Source organism: Festucalex cinctus, chromosome 10 (assembly GCF_051991245.1).
Source record: "Festucalex cinctus isolate MCC-2025b chromosome 10, RoL_Fcin_1.0, whole genome shotgun sequence".
Classification (NCBI taxonomy): domain Eukaryota; kingdom Metazoa; phylum Chordata; class Actinopteri; order Syngnathiformes; family Syngnathidae; genus Festucalex; species Festucalex cinctus.
The window spans coordinates 15,694,682-15,710,103 of NC_135420.1; the positions used below are offsets into that span (position 1 = coordinate 15,694,682).

General features: G+C 38.4%; 2 protein-coding genes across 10 annotated transcripts in view; one reads left to right on the forward strand and one right to left on the reverse strand.

The window, feature by feature from the left end:
* prkacba (protein kinase, cAMP-dependent, catalytic, beta a) overlaps positions 1-15,422 on the forward strand; it is a 294,170-nt gene that overhangs the window by 216,740 nt on the left and 62,008 nt on the right. The gene's annotated exons all lie outside the window — the stretch shown is intronic.
* ttll7 (tubulin tyrosine ligase-like family, member 7) overlaps positions 1-15,422 on the reverse strand; it is a 78,066-nt gene that overhangs the window by 14,165 nt on the left and 48,479 nt on the right. For all 5 annotated transcript variants that reach the window (XM_077535430.1, XM_077535432.1, XM_077535434.1 and 2 more), the window contains exons 14-18: positions 12,820-12,903; positions 10,247-10,472; positions 6,355-6,650; positions 4,807-4,941; positions 639-719 (exon numbers count right to left, since the gene is read on the reverse strand). In XM_077535430.1, coding sequence (XP_077391556.1) covers positions 639-719; positions 4,807-4,941; positions 6,355-6,650; positions 10,247-10,472; positions 12,820-12,903 — 822 coding nt within the window. The remainder of the gene's footprint in view (positions 1-638; positions 720-4,806; positions 4,942-6,354; positions 6,651-10,246; positions 10,473-12,819; positions 12,904-15,422) is intronic.

Genomic DNA, 15,422 nt, shown 5'->3' on the forward strand with positions numbered 1-15,422 from the left:
GCAGAGCGGTGGGCGCTTCATTCCTGACCTCTGCCTGCTTCTCATTAGGCTGCTCCACTCCAAATCAAACATCAGCGTCACCGCAAAGCCAAGCGCAGTGGGGGAGAAGGCGGCGGCTGAGAGATGGCATCATTAGGGGCACGCTTACTGGGTGGCGTCTGAAAAGTTGCCCCCTCTTCGAGTTTGTTTACATCCTCTTTCCGTCTCCGATCCCTTAATGGCGAGGTAATGAGCCTGAGTTTGCCTAAGTTTTCATCCCCTCAAATGATTGTAAATGCAACTTCTATGATATGAATATGATTAAAAGCACATCAGTGTACCTTTAGGGGGTGCAATACTTTTATACACTTGATTTCGTGTAGAAACTTACCTCTCACTGTTTTGACTTTTGGCTAGATAAAGTCCCAAAAAAATATCCTTTATATTATTTTTAATAAGAAATGGTAGATTGTATGCTGGTTTGACATATGGACTCCTATATAAATGTCCTACTTCTAACAGTCTCTTCAGCCTGGCAGGTTACAACGGTGTATTTTGTAATATTATAATAGATCCATGAGATGTTTTTTTTTTTTCCAAATATCTTTTCTTCTGAAAAACTTGAAGTCTCCGAAACGATACCGTATTCATTCACCTACCTTCCGTTGTTTCGTGGAATCCAACTTTACAAGCCAGTAGGACGCTACTTTTGGTTTATGGTATTTCCAGTTGTCAAGGATCTGTGGACAAAAGATCAAAGATATGATGACAAACAATTTCCTTTTGAGTAATAATTTAACTCTTTGACCGCCAAAAAACGTTTAATAACGATCAGTAAAATCACGATGTATGTCGCCATAAACGTTAAATGCCATCAACTACGTTTTTTTATTTTATTTTATTTTTTCTCAGTGCAGCGTCTAAGTGCAGCGCTACCCGGTCAATGGGTTGTGGAATCAAAAACACTAACTATGGCCAGCAGATGGAAGCAATGTATCTCTTTTTGTCAATGATCAAAGCCTTTGTCAGATCAAAGTTTTTTTTGTTGTTTATATATATATATATTAGGGGTGTTAAAAAATCGATTCGGCAATATATCGCGATACTACATCGAGCGATTCTTGAATCGATTCAATACGCGGCTGAATCTATTTTTATTTTATTTTTTTATTTATTTATTTTTATTTTTTTAAAGAGCTCAGAATTGTTCATTCGGTAGTCTTACCGATTCAACGTCTTATCATCATTGCCTTTTTTGTGTGTGTGTGTGTGTGTGTGTGTGTGTGTGTGTGTGTGAATCAATTTTTAAACTTCCATTTTTAATGGAAAAATATTCAACAAAACGTCTGACTTCGGGTTAGGATTCACACCTTGAGCATGGAAGAATGTTATATGAACGGAACATTAAGCCTTAATATTTTATTTTAATGCTGTTCAAACATGAAACAGATTACAACCTCTATAAGTGAAATTTCAGATAAATAAATAATACATTTTCATATAAATCTTACACTCTACAAGCTTACTGATTAGTATTTTCTAAATTTGAATGAAAAAAAATCGCAACAATCGACTTATAAATTCGTATCGGGATTAATCGGTATCGAATCGAATAGTCAGGTACTAGGCAATTCCCCCCCCATATATATATATATATATATATATATATATATATATATATATATATATATATATATATATATATATATAAACATTTAGCAGTAAGAGTTAAAAAATCGAATCAAACTATTTATATGGCACTTTTCATACAGAAAAATGTAACTCGTACATCTCATCATAGTCGAACATCTATAGTATAATATAAAAAGAAAAACCACCGCCAGAATAAAGGCAGTTAAAAGCTAAAAGACAACAAAATAAAAGGCTAAAAGCATAGCTTAAAGGGATACTTGACTCATTGAGCCATTTTCAGCAGTAAAAAGTTAGTATTTTGTCTATAATTAATGTGGTAACTTAAATATTTTTCATGTACAATTCATATCTTTAAAAAGTAATTTTTCTACTTTCTGTCGACTGATGACATCACCTGTTCTGAGGAAGTAGTTAACGACCAATCGTGGCTCAGTTTGCTGACCAACTTCCTCAGCACAGGTGATGTCATCATCAGTCGACAAAGTAGAAAAATTACTTTTAAAGGTATGAATTGTACAAGAAAAATAATGAAGTTATCAAATTAATTATGGATAAAATATGAATTTTTCACTGCTGAAAATTGTTCAATGAGTCAAGTATACTTTTAAGGACCCATACAATAAAAATAGTTAAATACTAAAAGACAGTAAGATTAAAAATGAAAAGATTAAAAGAGATCACTTATAAAAGACAAATTAAAAAGGTGTGTCTTGAGCCCCTCTTAAAATTGTTAAACATTATATTTAAACATCAGTAAAATATTTACACCTCTATAGTATTTTAAGTCACATATTGTAATTTAACAGACGTTAAAAAAAGCAGAGTATGATGATACTTTAAAAATTTGCATAATATTTTCTAATTCTAGAAAAGGACATGTCATGGTAGGAGGTGAGGGGGAAATCACAAGTTTAATTCTGCAGCTTTCCATTGCTTGTTGATTAACTGAAGCTCATGTTTTTGTGTTGAAAATGTGTATACAGTGATGGGACAGTGATGGGAATCCATTTCATGTTTAAATACACAAATTTGCGAATATTCACACAGTGCGATATGTTTGCTTGCTCTGTGTTTCCTCTCTGAGAATTATTTGACTCAAACAGTGTGTGCTTTGTCTAGCGAACTGCATGCTCATTTGTCAGTTATTATATGTGCACAAATTACCTTCAATTAAAGCACAAAAAATGCACTTGATGCAGTTCATCTTTCAGTGGTTGCAACTGCAACAAAAAGTTAATTTTGAGCATGTGATAAAGGAGGTCATTAGCACAATACATTATTAGTGCAATATGCTCCTCCTTATTTCTTTCATTGTGTGGGCGTTGTATGGGCGTACAATATTGTATGCCTTTCACAATTTAGAACTTTTGAATTTATATGATACCACCCTATACTGAGTCTCTCCCTCTATTTTAGCAATTTAGCTGGGTGCAGATCATATGCCCTTTTTAAGAAACTCCCAAGCCTAGAAGCACTATCATGAGATTTGGATGACAGAACCGCCCACTGCCCCAAAATGAATCATTTCAACCACCGTGTTTATTAAAGGGGTGGCATGCATCAGGTGGCGTCGTGTTTGTTTCCCATAGTGTTCTATTCTGAGCTCTATAGTGACCATTTCAGAGTGAGGGTGAATGAGAGGGTTTCAATTGAAGGTAGAAAAGTATGAAATCATTGAAAGTCCATTTACCAGTCTTTTTAACTGAACTGTACTATAAAAAATGTCAGACGTTTTCTGAAGGCTGTTTTATATTGTTAAAACCAACAAAATGTGTCACGTAAGACGCTTTTGAGTTATTCACGTTACAAACAAGGAGGTGAAAAGGAGTAATATAGTAATATAAATTGTGGACTAATTATATGAAGCAATCAGTGATGGTGTATGAGCTCACGCGCACACCTGTCTCCAAGCCTTATAACTACTGCTCCCAATGCATTCGTTAAGCATGAGTGATTAGCATGTAAAGTATTAGCATTAGTGACCCTACAGTTTGACCCTCAGGTATTGTTTTTTGGACCAGTTGATCACATTGTTTTGCTGCTACTTTTTGTTAGTCAGGGTTAAAGAGAGTCCAGCATCCGTCTGTCTTTTGAGCACCGTGGGGACTTTGGTGCTGAGCGGACAGCTGGTTGTGAGGACAGCCATGGCTTTTAAAAGGGTCTGACTTGGAAAATTAGACAGATGGGTGCTTTCATCAGACTCCCAGGCATATTCATTGGACTGAGGTGCCGTTGCTTCTCATGGAAATTCAAGGTGAAACTCTGTCTTGAATGTGTGACAAAAAGTATTCATACGCGATTGTGTCTTGACTCAATGCTTTTATTTCTTATGACCTCCAATATATGAATAAAAATGTGATTACAAGAAAAGTGTACGCATGAGCAAAAAGTTTTTAAAAGTTAATTGTCATTGCAGCATGTTGAAGACGTTAAAGTGGATTAACCCTGAGATGTTGCCAACAACCTGGTTATTAGAAAGGAGCAGTAGAAAATAGCGATGGGCTGCAAAAAATGTTGCCGTTGTGCTCCTGGGAAAGACAAGAGAGGACATGCTATTGTGCAGGGAGAGAATGGTTACACCTAGTTAGGGTACATTAGCGACCGCACCTGGCAGCAGAAGTGTCTTTCGCTGAAAAATGGATCTCACATTTATTTGTTCTTCTTGTTCACTCCTGCATACTTTTGTTGTCATATTGTCTCCTTAATACAGTAAAGCAAAAATAGGGAGAGAGCACCACCGCTAATAATGTAATTTAAACAGTAACATTTCAGGGAGCGGCCATTTTGCCACTGAAAATGACATCACAGCTGCTCCGGGATCAGGTAACGACCAGTCACAGCTCAGCTTTTGGAAGTCACATGACCAAACTCAGGAAACAGGTGAGCCATGATTGGTCGTTATTTGAGCTGTGAGCAGCTGTGATGTCATTTACAGTCAACAGAAAATGTCAAAATGATCGCCTCCTGAGATGGAGAAAAACGGGTGGATTTTGCTGCTTTATTCAAATTCCACAAACACATCATTAATCATAATGTTTCGTTGAGTAGGGGTCCATACAACATATTACTTTAAAGAAAATGTTGGGGTTGCTGTCCCGTGCATCTTCCCTTCTGACATGAGAAGTTGTTACAGTTGTACTAGTGAAGATACAAAAGTAAATGTCATCCACTCACCTCATCCAGCACCGCCTCGGCCTCTTCCTCTGTTTTTCCAGGAAATCGGATCCTCATGGCAGTCAGCACAGTCATTGTTTGACGTACAAGCTCCGCCTCTTGTTCTTTATTCCTTAGGTTAATTAGTGGATCGCCCTAAACACAACATACGATTTTTATGTTTATTTTTTAGAATAAAAAACTTTAAATGTTCCGATATGATGACATGTAGCATCTTACATGATGATGATTTTTGCCATGAGTTCAATCTTTTCTTGCACTACGTCTCGTCCCCTACTATTGATTTATTAGAAATAATGCATTTTAATATTTGATTTTATTAAAGGGGAAGTCACCCCCCCAAACCACCCCCCACCCACCACCAAAAAAAAAAAGACAATGTGTTCTATTCAGCCACATTAGTCTAAATATTGTGTTAGTGGAATATGAGTTAAGCAGCAAAATCCAGCCATTTTTATCCATCACAGTGGGGCGGCCATTTTCACTTCACAGTTGCTCAGGTCTCAGGTAACAACCAATCACAGTGCAGCTTCAGAAAACAGGTGAGCTGTAATTGTTCGTTGCCTGAGCAACTGTGATGTCATTTTCAGTTGATAGCAAGCGGCAAAATGGCCACCCCCTGAGATGGATAAAAACAGCTGGATTTTGCTTCATAACTCATATTCCACAAATGTAATATTATCAGAATACCATGTTTAGACTAGTGAAGCCACATATGACATTACTGTCAAGAATGTTTAAAGGGATACTTGACTCATTTGAGCCATTCTCAGCAGTAAAAAGTTAACATTTTGTCTATAATTAATGTGGTAACTTCATTATTTTTCACGTACAATTAATACCTTTAAAAAGTATTTTTTCAACTTGCTGTCGCCTGATGATGACATCACCTGTGCTGAGGAAGTAGCTAGCGACCAATCATGGCTCAGTTTACTGACCAAACCAGGAAAACAGGTGAGCCATGATTGGTCATGACATACCTCCTCAGCACAGATGATGTCATCATCAGTCGACAGCAAGAGGAAAAAATTGTTTTTAAAGGTATTAATTACATAAATAATAATGAAGTTATCAAATTAATTCTGGATAAAATATGAGCTTTCACTGCTGAAAATTGTTTGAGTCAACTATCCCTTTAAGGTTGACTTCCACTTTAAGATTTGTCCCATAGTTGGCAAATTAATCTAAAAATTAGAACTCCTAGTCACTTCTTTTTTTTTTTCTCAAAACACCGTTGTATAGCTTATAAAAATGTAACCATGATGTTATGTCAATATAATGCACATGCACACACTTTTTACTGTTTAAATTTTGCACTCAATTTTAAAAGAAACAAAAACAAATGAGTGCCACTTGAATTCACTATACACAAAGATTACCAAGACACTTTTTTAGCAGGTAGCAGAACGGAGGAGGCAGGCGTTAAACGACAGATGGCAACATAATAGACAATCATTGTCACGGAGGACAGTTGGAAGAAAATGAAAGACAAAAAAAAAAGTTGTAAAGAAGAGAAAATAACGCGTGTGTGCGTGTTTGCGATCTTACAACATTGGAGTGGATGGTGCCCAGGCTGTTGCTGTGAGGCACACGGTGGGCAGAGCCACTGCGGCTTAGCGAATGAGAGCGTAGCGTCGCAGAGCTCGGCCGGACGAGGGTCGTGATGACGGGAACGTTAGGGGAGGGCCTAGTGGACAGAGCTCGCACTTCATTGGGCGACGAGAGGGAAGCGATGGACCGAGGGCAGGAGATGGAGCGTCTGATTGGACCGGAGTGAGTCGGGGAAACGGAAGGGGCCGGACTGGATTTGATAGGCTTGACCGCTGGTTTCCAATGCATCCGACCTGTGTGGTTTAGACATAAAATATATTTGGACTTTTTTTATGGAGGTAAGATGAACATGCCCAAACATACGTCAAAGCATACGCTGACTCTCTCCATCAACCTTGAAACTCCTCCAGATGGTCTTGTCGCCACTGTGTTTGTCTTTGCTACATATTTACTATGTGTGTCTGCATTACATGTTCACGAGTATGTGGCGGCTGAAGAATCCCTGCTTTGGATGCCAAATGAGAGCATTATGGGGCTTAGACATGCAGCCCTTTGATGGCATGGTGTGGAGTGGGTCTTGGCAGGGTTTGTTGTCTTGCTCTGTACACGCATCCACTCACAAGCTCGTTCACACTCCAAATGTTTCACAGCTTTGTCCCTTTTCGTTACAAACACAGTCAGCTCATGCAATCATCCTTTTTTTTTTTTTTTTTTTTACTCCTACTCAGTAGGTGGAGTGCTTTTTGTTCTCTCCAACAAGGACATTTGACATTTACTGTAGGCATATATTTGTGAATGTTTGTTGTGTATCAGTCTCATAATGAACAGGCAGCATTCCGGCATATATAGCAGATGCGGTTTCAAGGTAATAAGAGAGTGTTTTCCATCAACGTTGCTGTCAGTCAATTGCTTGTTTTCAAAATATCTGCCACTTCCTTGCGTGGTCAAAAGTCTAAACATGTATTCACTCAATCAATTCTGTTGCACAGCCAATTCTGGGGCATTGGGTGGGCTGGATCAGCTTACTTTGGCTGAGAGGTGGAGTACGCCTTGAAAAAAAAATGGTCACGAGTGAGCATAGGATGCATATGCAAAGTTTCAAATTTGCATATTTTTTTAAATGTGATTGTTTATCAGTGTTTTTTGAAGAATTTTTAGGTTTAATTAATTTTTTTTCCCCAATGCTTTTCATGGCTCGCGCCCAATACCCTACTGTAGAGACAAACCTGCATTCACACTCACAATTAGGGCTAGGCGATATGGCCAAAAAAATAAAATCGCAATTTTTTCAGTCCCCATAAATGTTTATTTTAAGGTTTTATTCATTCAAAAATAATTCCTGTGCAGAATGTTCAGACAACATTGTATGCTGATTCTAAATCAGTTTTAACAAACGTAAGATTCATAGTTTGTGCTTAAATGCCACAATTAAATAGTTGGTAGCTATTGTAAACATGTCATGTAAACCACCCATCCAGCTTTCTGCCACTTGTGCAAAACTACAACTCACAATAATATCTGCATGTTAACAGAACACAAGAACAACAACTTTTAATAATCCAGAAGACAAAATTTAATTTCACGATTTAGCAAATTTTCAACGATTCGGTTTTCTGTCATGGTTTGGGTTGGGTTTTGGTTTGTTTTTTGTTTTTGCTTTTGTCAGGGTTCTAGTTCTACGCCTAGCATCCTCTGCCACTTGTGTCTTGCCCAGCTGTGTCTAATTGTCAATTAGTGTATGTGTATTTAGTAGGGGTGTCACGATTCGCCAACTCCACGATTCGATTTAAATTTCGATTTTGGGGTCACGATTCGATTTTTTTTTTCGATTTTTTTTTTTTTTTTTTTTCGCTCCCCCACTTTATAACACAGAGGCATATGCTTCTGTAGGCTAAGGCTAGTCTATGATCATTGGTTCTATTCATTGTACAGTAAATCTTATTTCAAAAGATCGGCTACATATAGGTGATGCAATTTCCATATTATTTTTGTGTAAATTTATGTAATATATGATAATTGACATTAGGCAGGAATGATCAAATTCAAAGAATTTATTTACAATATAAAGTTAACCGTCTTGTTCTTACTGAAGTGTAAAATAAAAAATAAAAAAACAAAAACAAAAAGTCACAGTGGGTGCCTGCCATCTATTGACTGTTTTTGGTTACAACAGTGTGCTGTGCGTTCCTCTTAAAATAATGTGCAATGTGCAACAACAACAAAAAATATATTGTATCCAAAGTCATGGAACAAATACAGCCTGAACAAACTATATCCCAACATTTACAGTTGCTGGGCATACTGTAGCGTGGTTCAAGTACACTAATTAAATGTTTGAATCCAGCGTTTTCCAAGGCTGCAGGTCTGCTGCTATAAATAGACCTATGGATCTGGCGTTTCGCGCGAGCTGAAGTGTGTGGAAGTTTCACTGTAAATGAGGATGAAATAGTTGGTTGGACCGTTGTTTTCCCACTTCTAGTTGAATTTGATAAATCTAAATCTTTGTGATGCCTGCGTAAATGTCCCGTCATGTTTGTCGTGTTTCCCGTTGTTACGGCTGGCGGCTCGGGCCCGCCGCCGGCTCCGCTCCCCTAGTATGTATGTGTGTGTTTGTGTCGGCTGGTGCCCGTATAATGGTACTTCAGTTTGAATGCGCCAGCGCGACACTCTGATTGGAGGACTGTGCCAGCGCGACACTCCGATTGGACGACTGTGCCAGCGCGACACTCCGATTGGACGACTGTGCCAGCGCGACGCTATTGTGTATCCGTGTATTATACCCCTATTGGTTATTGTTGTTTCTCCTCCGTTCTGTCAGTTCTGTCAAATGCGGTTATTATTTGTTCACCTTCCACTTTCACTCCCTTGTCAAACCCCTGCCTGAAATTTCAATTAAAACTACTCAGATGTTAAAGTCGACCCGTGTTTATCTACTCTATATTTTCTGTTATTGTGTTACTTCCCTTCCCCTTGACGAGCCGGGCGTAACACCGTGGCCGAGTACAGTACGCGCACATAGCATATCTTGCAACTGTGGTCTTTTTATCGACAACGTGAACGTTGTCGACATAACTCACCGGGAACGCAAAATGTTTCCAAACTGGTGACGAGAGAAGCGGGAGCGGCTTGAAGCACCATTGCTGTGTCTGTCCGCGCTTGCCATCATGACTGCAGGAGAAGTCAGCTAACAAGTGCCGTTAGCTAGTAGCTGAATGGCTGCGTCTCATTTGCTTTCCTGGGAGGTGGCGGTGGCGGCGGTGGCGGCGAGCGCGGGGGGGGGGGGCATCGAATCGTGTGTCCTCTCTTCTATTTCGATGCTCGAAATCGTGACGTAATTTCGATCGATTTCGATAAAAAATCGAAATCGTGACACCCTTAGTATTTAGTTTCTTGTCTCCCTGCTGTCCGCGTCAATTCATTGTTTCCCTCACGTCATGCTGCCCGTTTTTTTGCCCTGAAGTTCCCCCCATGGTTTGCCTTGCTTGTTTTTTTTTGGGATGTTGTTTTTTTCTCATCTAGATCCTTGTTTACCTCTTTGTTTAATTAAATCCCTTTTTGATTGCACCTCTGCCTCTTTGCCCTGTTTACCTGCACCTGGCTTCTCTACCATACATACCGTGACATTTTCAAAATGATGTTGAATTGAATTAATCCGATGTGATGCCCAGCCCTACTAACAACCCCACTAATATGTATTCAATTAACCTAACATATAGGACAAGTTTTATAGACACTGTCAGAGGTTGTAATTTAAAACAAGAATGCTATCAATATTAAAGCAATTCTATTTTTTGCTTCTATCATGTAGCTAAATAAGGTCATGCAAACAGAATGGAATATAGTTCTGAAGCGCTGCAAACTGTTTACAAGAAAAAAACAACTACTTTACCTGAGCGCTCAGCCAAATTCTTCTCCTTTCTCCCAAGGTCATAAGAGACTTTCTTCTCCCTCTTTTCTCCACTTCTACTTCCCCCTTCTTCTTTTCTCCTCTCTTCCTCCTCTTCATCTGAGGATAAGCACGAGTTTTCAGCGCTGCTGCCACTGGTGAAGTCAGCCAGGTAGTCTGGCCGTTGACGTCGTGATGTCTGGCTGCACTCTGGCATGGTGGCCAAGGGCTGGCAGGGATAAACACATGAAAAGGCACGGATTGTAATTAAAAAATATATGTACATTGTATTTATAAATATGTATTTTTTTTTAAGTACCGGTACTAAGAAAAAATGACAACGGGACGTTTTTGACGCCAAAACATCGAGGTACGGCACTGGTCATTCAGACTCATTTGCATATGTGAAATTCAACATATATTGCCTGTAAAGTTTGGTTGATGTAACTCAGAACATGTGAGATCAGAATTTGTGATTCCCACATCGGATGTCACAAATTAAACTAATTTGGCAAAAACTACCAAAAAAACTGGGACATTGATCAAATCGAGTGTCTACCTACCATCCTGTAAGGCGACAAATTGATTAATAAAGCATGTATGCATCTGTTATGTTACGATTAGCATGTCAGCGCTGTCATGCCAACCAAACTAATGGGCAGGAAGTGATCAGGAGGGCTTATGCAGTCACTGCAGGCTAGTTGTGTGGGTGATTGATGGAGGAGGATGAAGACGGGAAGAGATTAAGCTCATGAGGAGACAATAAAGAGGAAGATAAGAGCATCAGGTTAATAGAGAGAGAAATTAGGAGGTGGGCCCACAGAGAGTTGAATTAAATGCGACTGGACTGAGTTTTAGAAACCTGAAGCTATTTAGAAAAACATCTGCATTAAAAACATGTATTTTTTAGTCAACATTGTTTGAACTAATCCGTTTCCTCAGCAGAAAATGTAGGAGGCCACACGCTTAATTTTGGTTTTCTTAAATGTGTCAAAAGCAAGAAGCTGCCAGCTTGTAAACAATGGCAGCCCACAAAGAGAACAGCCTAGGGGCTAGGATGCTAGCATGACAACAACAGTTCTAACAGAATTGGACAACATTCCATTATTAAAAGAAGCGCAAACAATAGCAGTTTCCCAGTGGAAATGTTTTTGTTTTTTGTTTTGTTTTTACAGCCTGGCTTAAGCAAGAGACTACTGGCACATGCATCTTAACCTGATTGTCTTTTAATGGATGTGACAGACACATTTCACTCAATAAACTTCCACATTGATTTTCCATTTTCATTCCAGTTTCCAAACAGTGTCTATCAATTATTTCCAGATGGATTTGTGAAGGCCTCAAATGCAGACAAAGCTGTGAAAAAAGACATTATAGCTTAGAAACAAGAGAATATAGGAATTATGGAATAGTGGTGAAGTCGCATCTAAACTTGTAGAACTCTTAAAGTGAAAGTAAAAATGTCGTTACAATAATGTGTTGTTGGAATATGAATTAAGTAGCAAATCCACCCGTTTTTATCCATGTCGGGGGAAGCCATTTTGCTACTTGCAGTAGACTGAAAATGCATCCAAGTTGCTCACAGCTCAGCTTGCGAAAGTCACATGACCAAACTCTCGTTACTTGAATGCTGAGCACCTGTGATGTCATCTTCAGTTGACAGCAAGTGGCAAAATGGCTGCCCCTGAGATGGATAAAAATGGACGAATTGTACTGCTTAATTCATATTCCACTAACTCAATGTTAATCAGAATATCGTTTAGACGATTGGGGGCGCATACATACAACATATTGTCATAAAAATCTGAGGGTTTACTTCCCCTTTAAACAAACAACTGAAAATGGAATTTCATATCCTGTCTTGCGCCTCTTCCTTCTCAAAAATCCTGTCCCAATCACAATTTCTCACTCTATTCTAGCTTTTTGGTTCAATTTTCACCAGATGGCGTGTGAGCACGACACCCCACGGAGTAAATTTACCCGTCACAGCTCTTTCTCTGAACGTCTCTCTCCGCACATTCAACACCAGGCGAAAGTGACGCCATCCAAATGAAGTTGGACAACGGTGATTGTGTCTAAACAAGTCCTTATTCTAGCTAATGCATCACTGAACTGCCCTGTCGAGTGAGTGTTCCAGCCAATTTAGCTCTCAAGTGAGGAATGGATGTAGATGTGCGGGAAGAGAAACGGGATTGGGGATGTGGAAGGGGGGGGCGAGCGTAGCGAAGGTGATGGAGGCAGTAATGTGCTGTCGAGGGAAATCTTGGGGGCATGGAGGGGCATGTGACAGAGAAAGAGGGCGATGGAAAGATAGTGTGGCGAGAAAAAGGAGGCGGTCTGACAGCTGTCCCCTTGAGGCACTCGGCTCCTTTCTTTGGTCGTCTCTGATTTTTTTTTCCTCTTGAGCCTAACATGCTACTCGGAATCACATCCTATGTGCTCTCTGTGGGCATTACAGTATATCCATGTAGCTGCCTAGCGACCACTTTCCCAAACTCCTCATCGTTATACTTTTACAAGGGGTCCCTGGAGGCAAGTGGCCTCTATTCTTTCCCAGTTTGTATGTCTTAAAGCACCTTAGCACGTTGCCTTGAGGATTTGCCCATCAGCTTCTCGTCATCCAGTTCGCATTGCTCCAGCAGATCCAAGATGTCTTCCTCCTACATGACAACACATACAAAAACAAAAATCAGTGCTAACTAAAGGAAGAATCTTCATTTTGTATATACAAAGTGGCTTGTAATCAAATTATTAACACATCCACTGCCTGATAGAGAGAGGGAAAAAAAAAAGGCCCTGGTTGGGCATATGGCAATGTTGATGGAGGCTAAATTTAGAAAAAGGTGGTTCACAACCATCATTCAACTCAGCCTTTTGCCATGTGGCCACTGATGAAATGCAGGCCAAGGTGCTTGTGATGTTATTTCACGATTAGGAGCATGAAATTGCCACTCAGATATTTTATTTCAAATTTAAGTTGCACTTTCAGGTCTGTAAAAGGGCCTTTTTCTCTTCTGTGCATGGTAAAGTACGTTTTTGTGAGGGTCTAATGATTGTTTTTTTGTTTTATCATGGGCATCATTTGGATCCATATACACAAGATAAACTGTGATTATTTGCACACTTCAAATTCCAAAATACAGATTTCAGGTAATTATTGCCAGTATTATTCCACAAAGGGATGATAATGGGTGAACAAAATGGTAAAAGAAAATGCTGTAAGCAGCAAACTGCTAATATGGGATAATATTGCACAATAGTTAGCAGCTTTCATTATAAACACTGGCCACAGCATTGTGTAAACATGCACAATGTGAAATTAAAATCATATTTTTTACATAGATGGTCATTTGCAGATCAAAATGGATGCCTTCTTGGCGTCTTTGTGTCCTGTTACAGCGCTTTGCTATTGCAAAGGTAAAAAGTTCACAGGCTTTCGTGTCTGGCGCACATTTCTTATACTGGAAGAGCAAGAAGTGTGCAATCCAGTTCTGTTTGAGGCAAACCTTTTGCTGTTGAGATTTGTTGAAAGAACAGTATTTTATATCTGTTCTTGGCAGCTTCCACCGTGACATTCTCTGCCTGCACAGCCTGGCCTCCACATTGACACAGGACATTAATTTCTCCATTTATTTCCACTATAATAAAACTGGGATTACTGCTTGTGGTTGTATGCCAGCCAGTCAAGTCATGGCTTGCACAGTACATAACATATGTCAGGTCAGGACTTTAAGGGTATTTTTCATAAAATGTAATATGACCTTTCTGTTGCTGGCTTATGGTTTTGAACAATGGCCTCAAAATGGTTACCTTCTGGAAATACAGTGTCATTTTTTTGTGTTCTAACTTTTATAACACTATTTTTGAAACACTGTAAAACTTCGTCACCATGCCATTGATACTTTCACTCAAAAAATGTAATCAGTCCATCCTCGAAAATACAGTATACACTACCAGTACACTATTTGATCTGATTGGAAATTATTTTAGATTTACTGTATATTGGGTTATTTGGGTTTTGTTGTAATACTGTATATTATAAAAGAGTATTAGGGCCACATTGATTGGCCAAAAATGCTACAATAATAAAGGAAAATGTCAAATTATGAGATGAAAATCATGTTTAAAAAAGGGAGGGTTAATATTGGACTAAGGGCAGTGTCAGTCTTTGGAAATATAATAACAATAATAATAATAATAATAATATTAATAGACACACATATAGGTACAATCACCTTCAACTGATGATGTGTGCTTAAAACCACTGGCACAAAAACAACTCAATTTGGGTAAAAATAAATAAATAAATAAATGCATAAATAAAAAAATAATAAAAAAAATGCACCAACCCACTACTTGGGTCAATTTGAACCGATTCTTGGGTTGTATTGGATAAAAAAAAATTAAAAAATTTTAAAAAAAACACACCTCACAGGAAAACTACTGGGTGAAATGTAACCCAATTTTGGTCAAAAATTGGACTGACGTTCTACTTGGGTCAGTTTGAACCAACTTTGGATTGTTTTGTCTAAAAAAATAAATAAAAAAAAGTGTTGTTTTATACAAAACAACCCAAGACAGTAAAACTGCTGGGTGAAAAATAACCCAGTATTGGTCAAAAATTGGTTCGTGATGCTACTTGGGTCAATTTGACCCAACTTTGGGTTGTTTTCTAAAACAAACGAACAAACAAACAAATCCGGTTGTTTTGTACAAAACAATTAAAATGTTTAATTTGTACAAAACTACACAGACAGTTGGGTCAAAGTTGACCCAAGAAATGGATTAGTCCAATTTAATTTTATTTTATTTATTTATTTATTTATTTATTTATTTACTTATTTATTTATTTATTTTATTTACCAATTTTTTAATTTTTTTATTTATTTATTTATTTTGTGATTCGGAATCTCTGAATTAAATATTTGCGTCAGGATCAGGCATAACTAGTTGTCTCGACTGTAACCTGCTAAAATTCACATCCCTCACAAACTGTCCTTTCAGGACAACCTTGTCACATTGTGACACTATTATCTGAGCACAGTCTTATTGTTTTTTCTTCTCATCTCCATCCTTTCATGCTTTGAACAAGATCGCATCTCTGAGTGTTGACTAAATGTGTGCATTTCTTCTGCTTCCTCTCGCTTGGCATCTGTACAAAAAAAGAATCTGCTGAGAT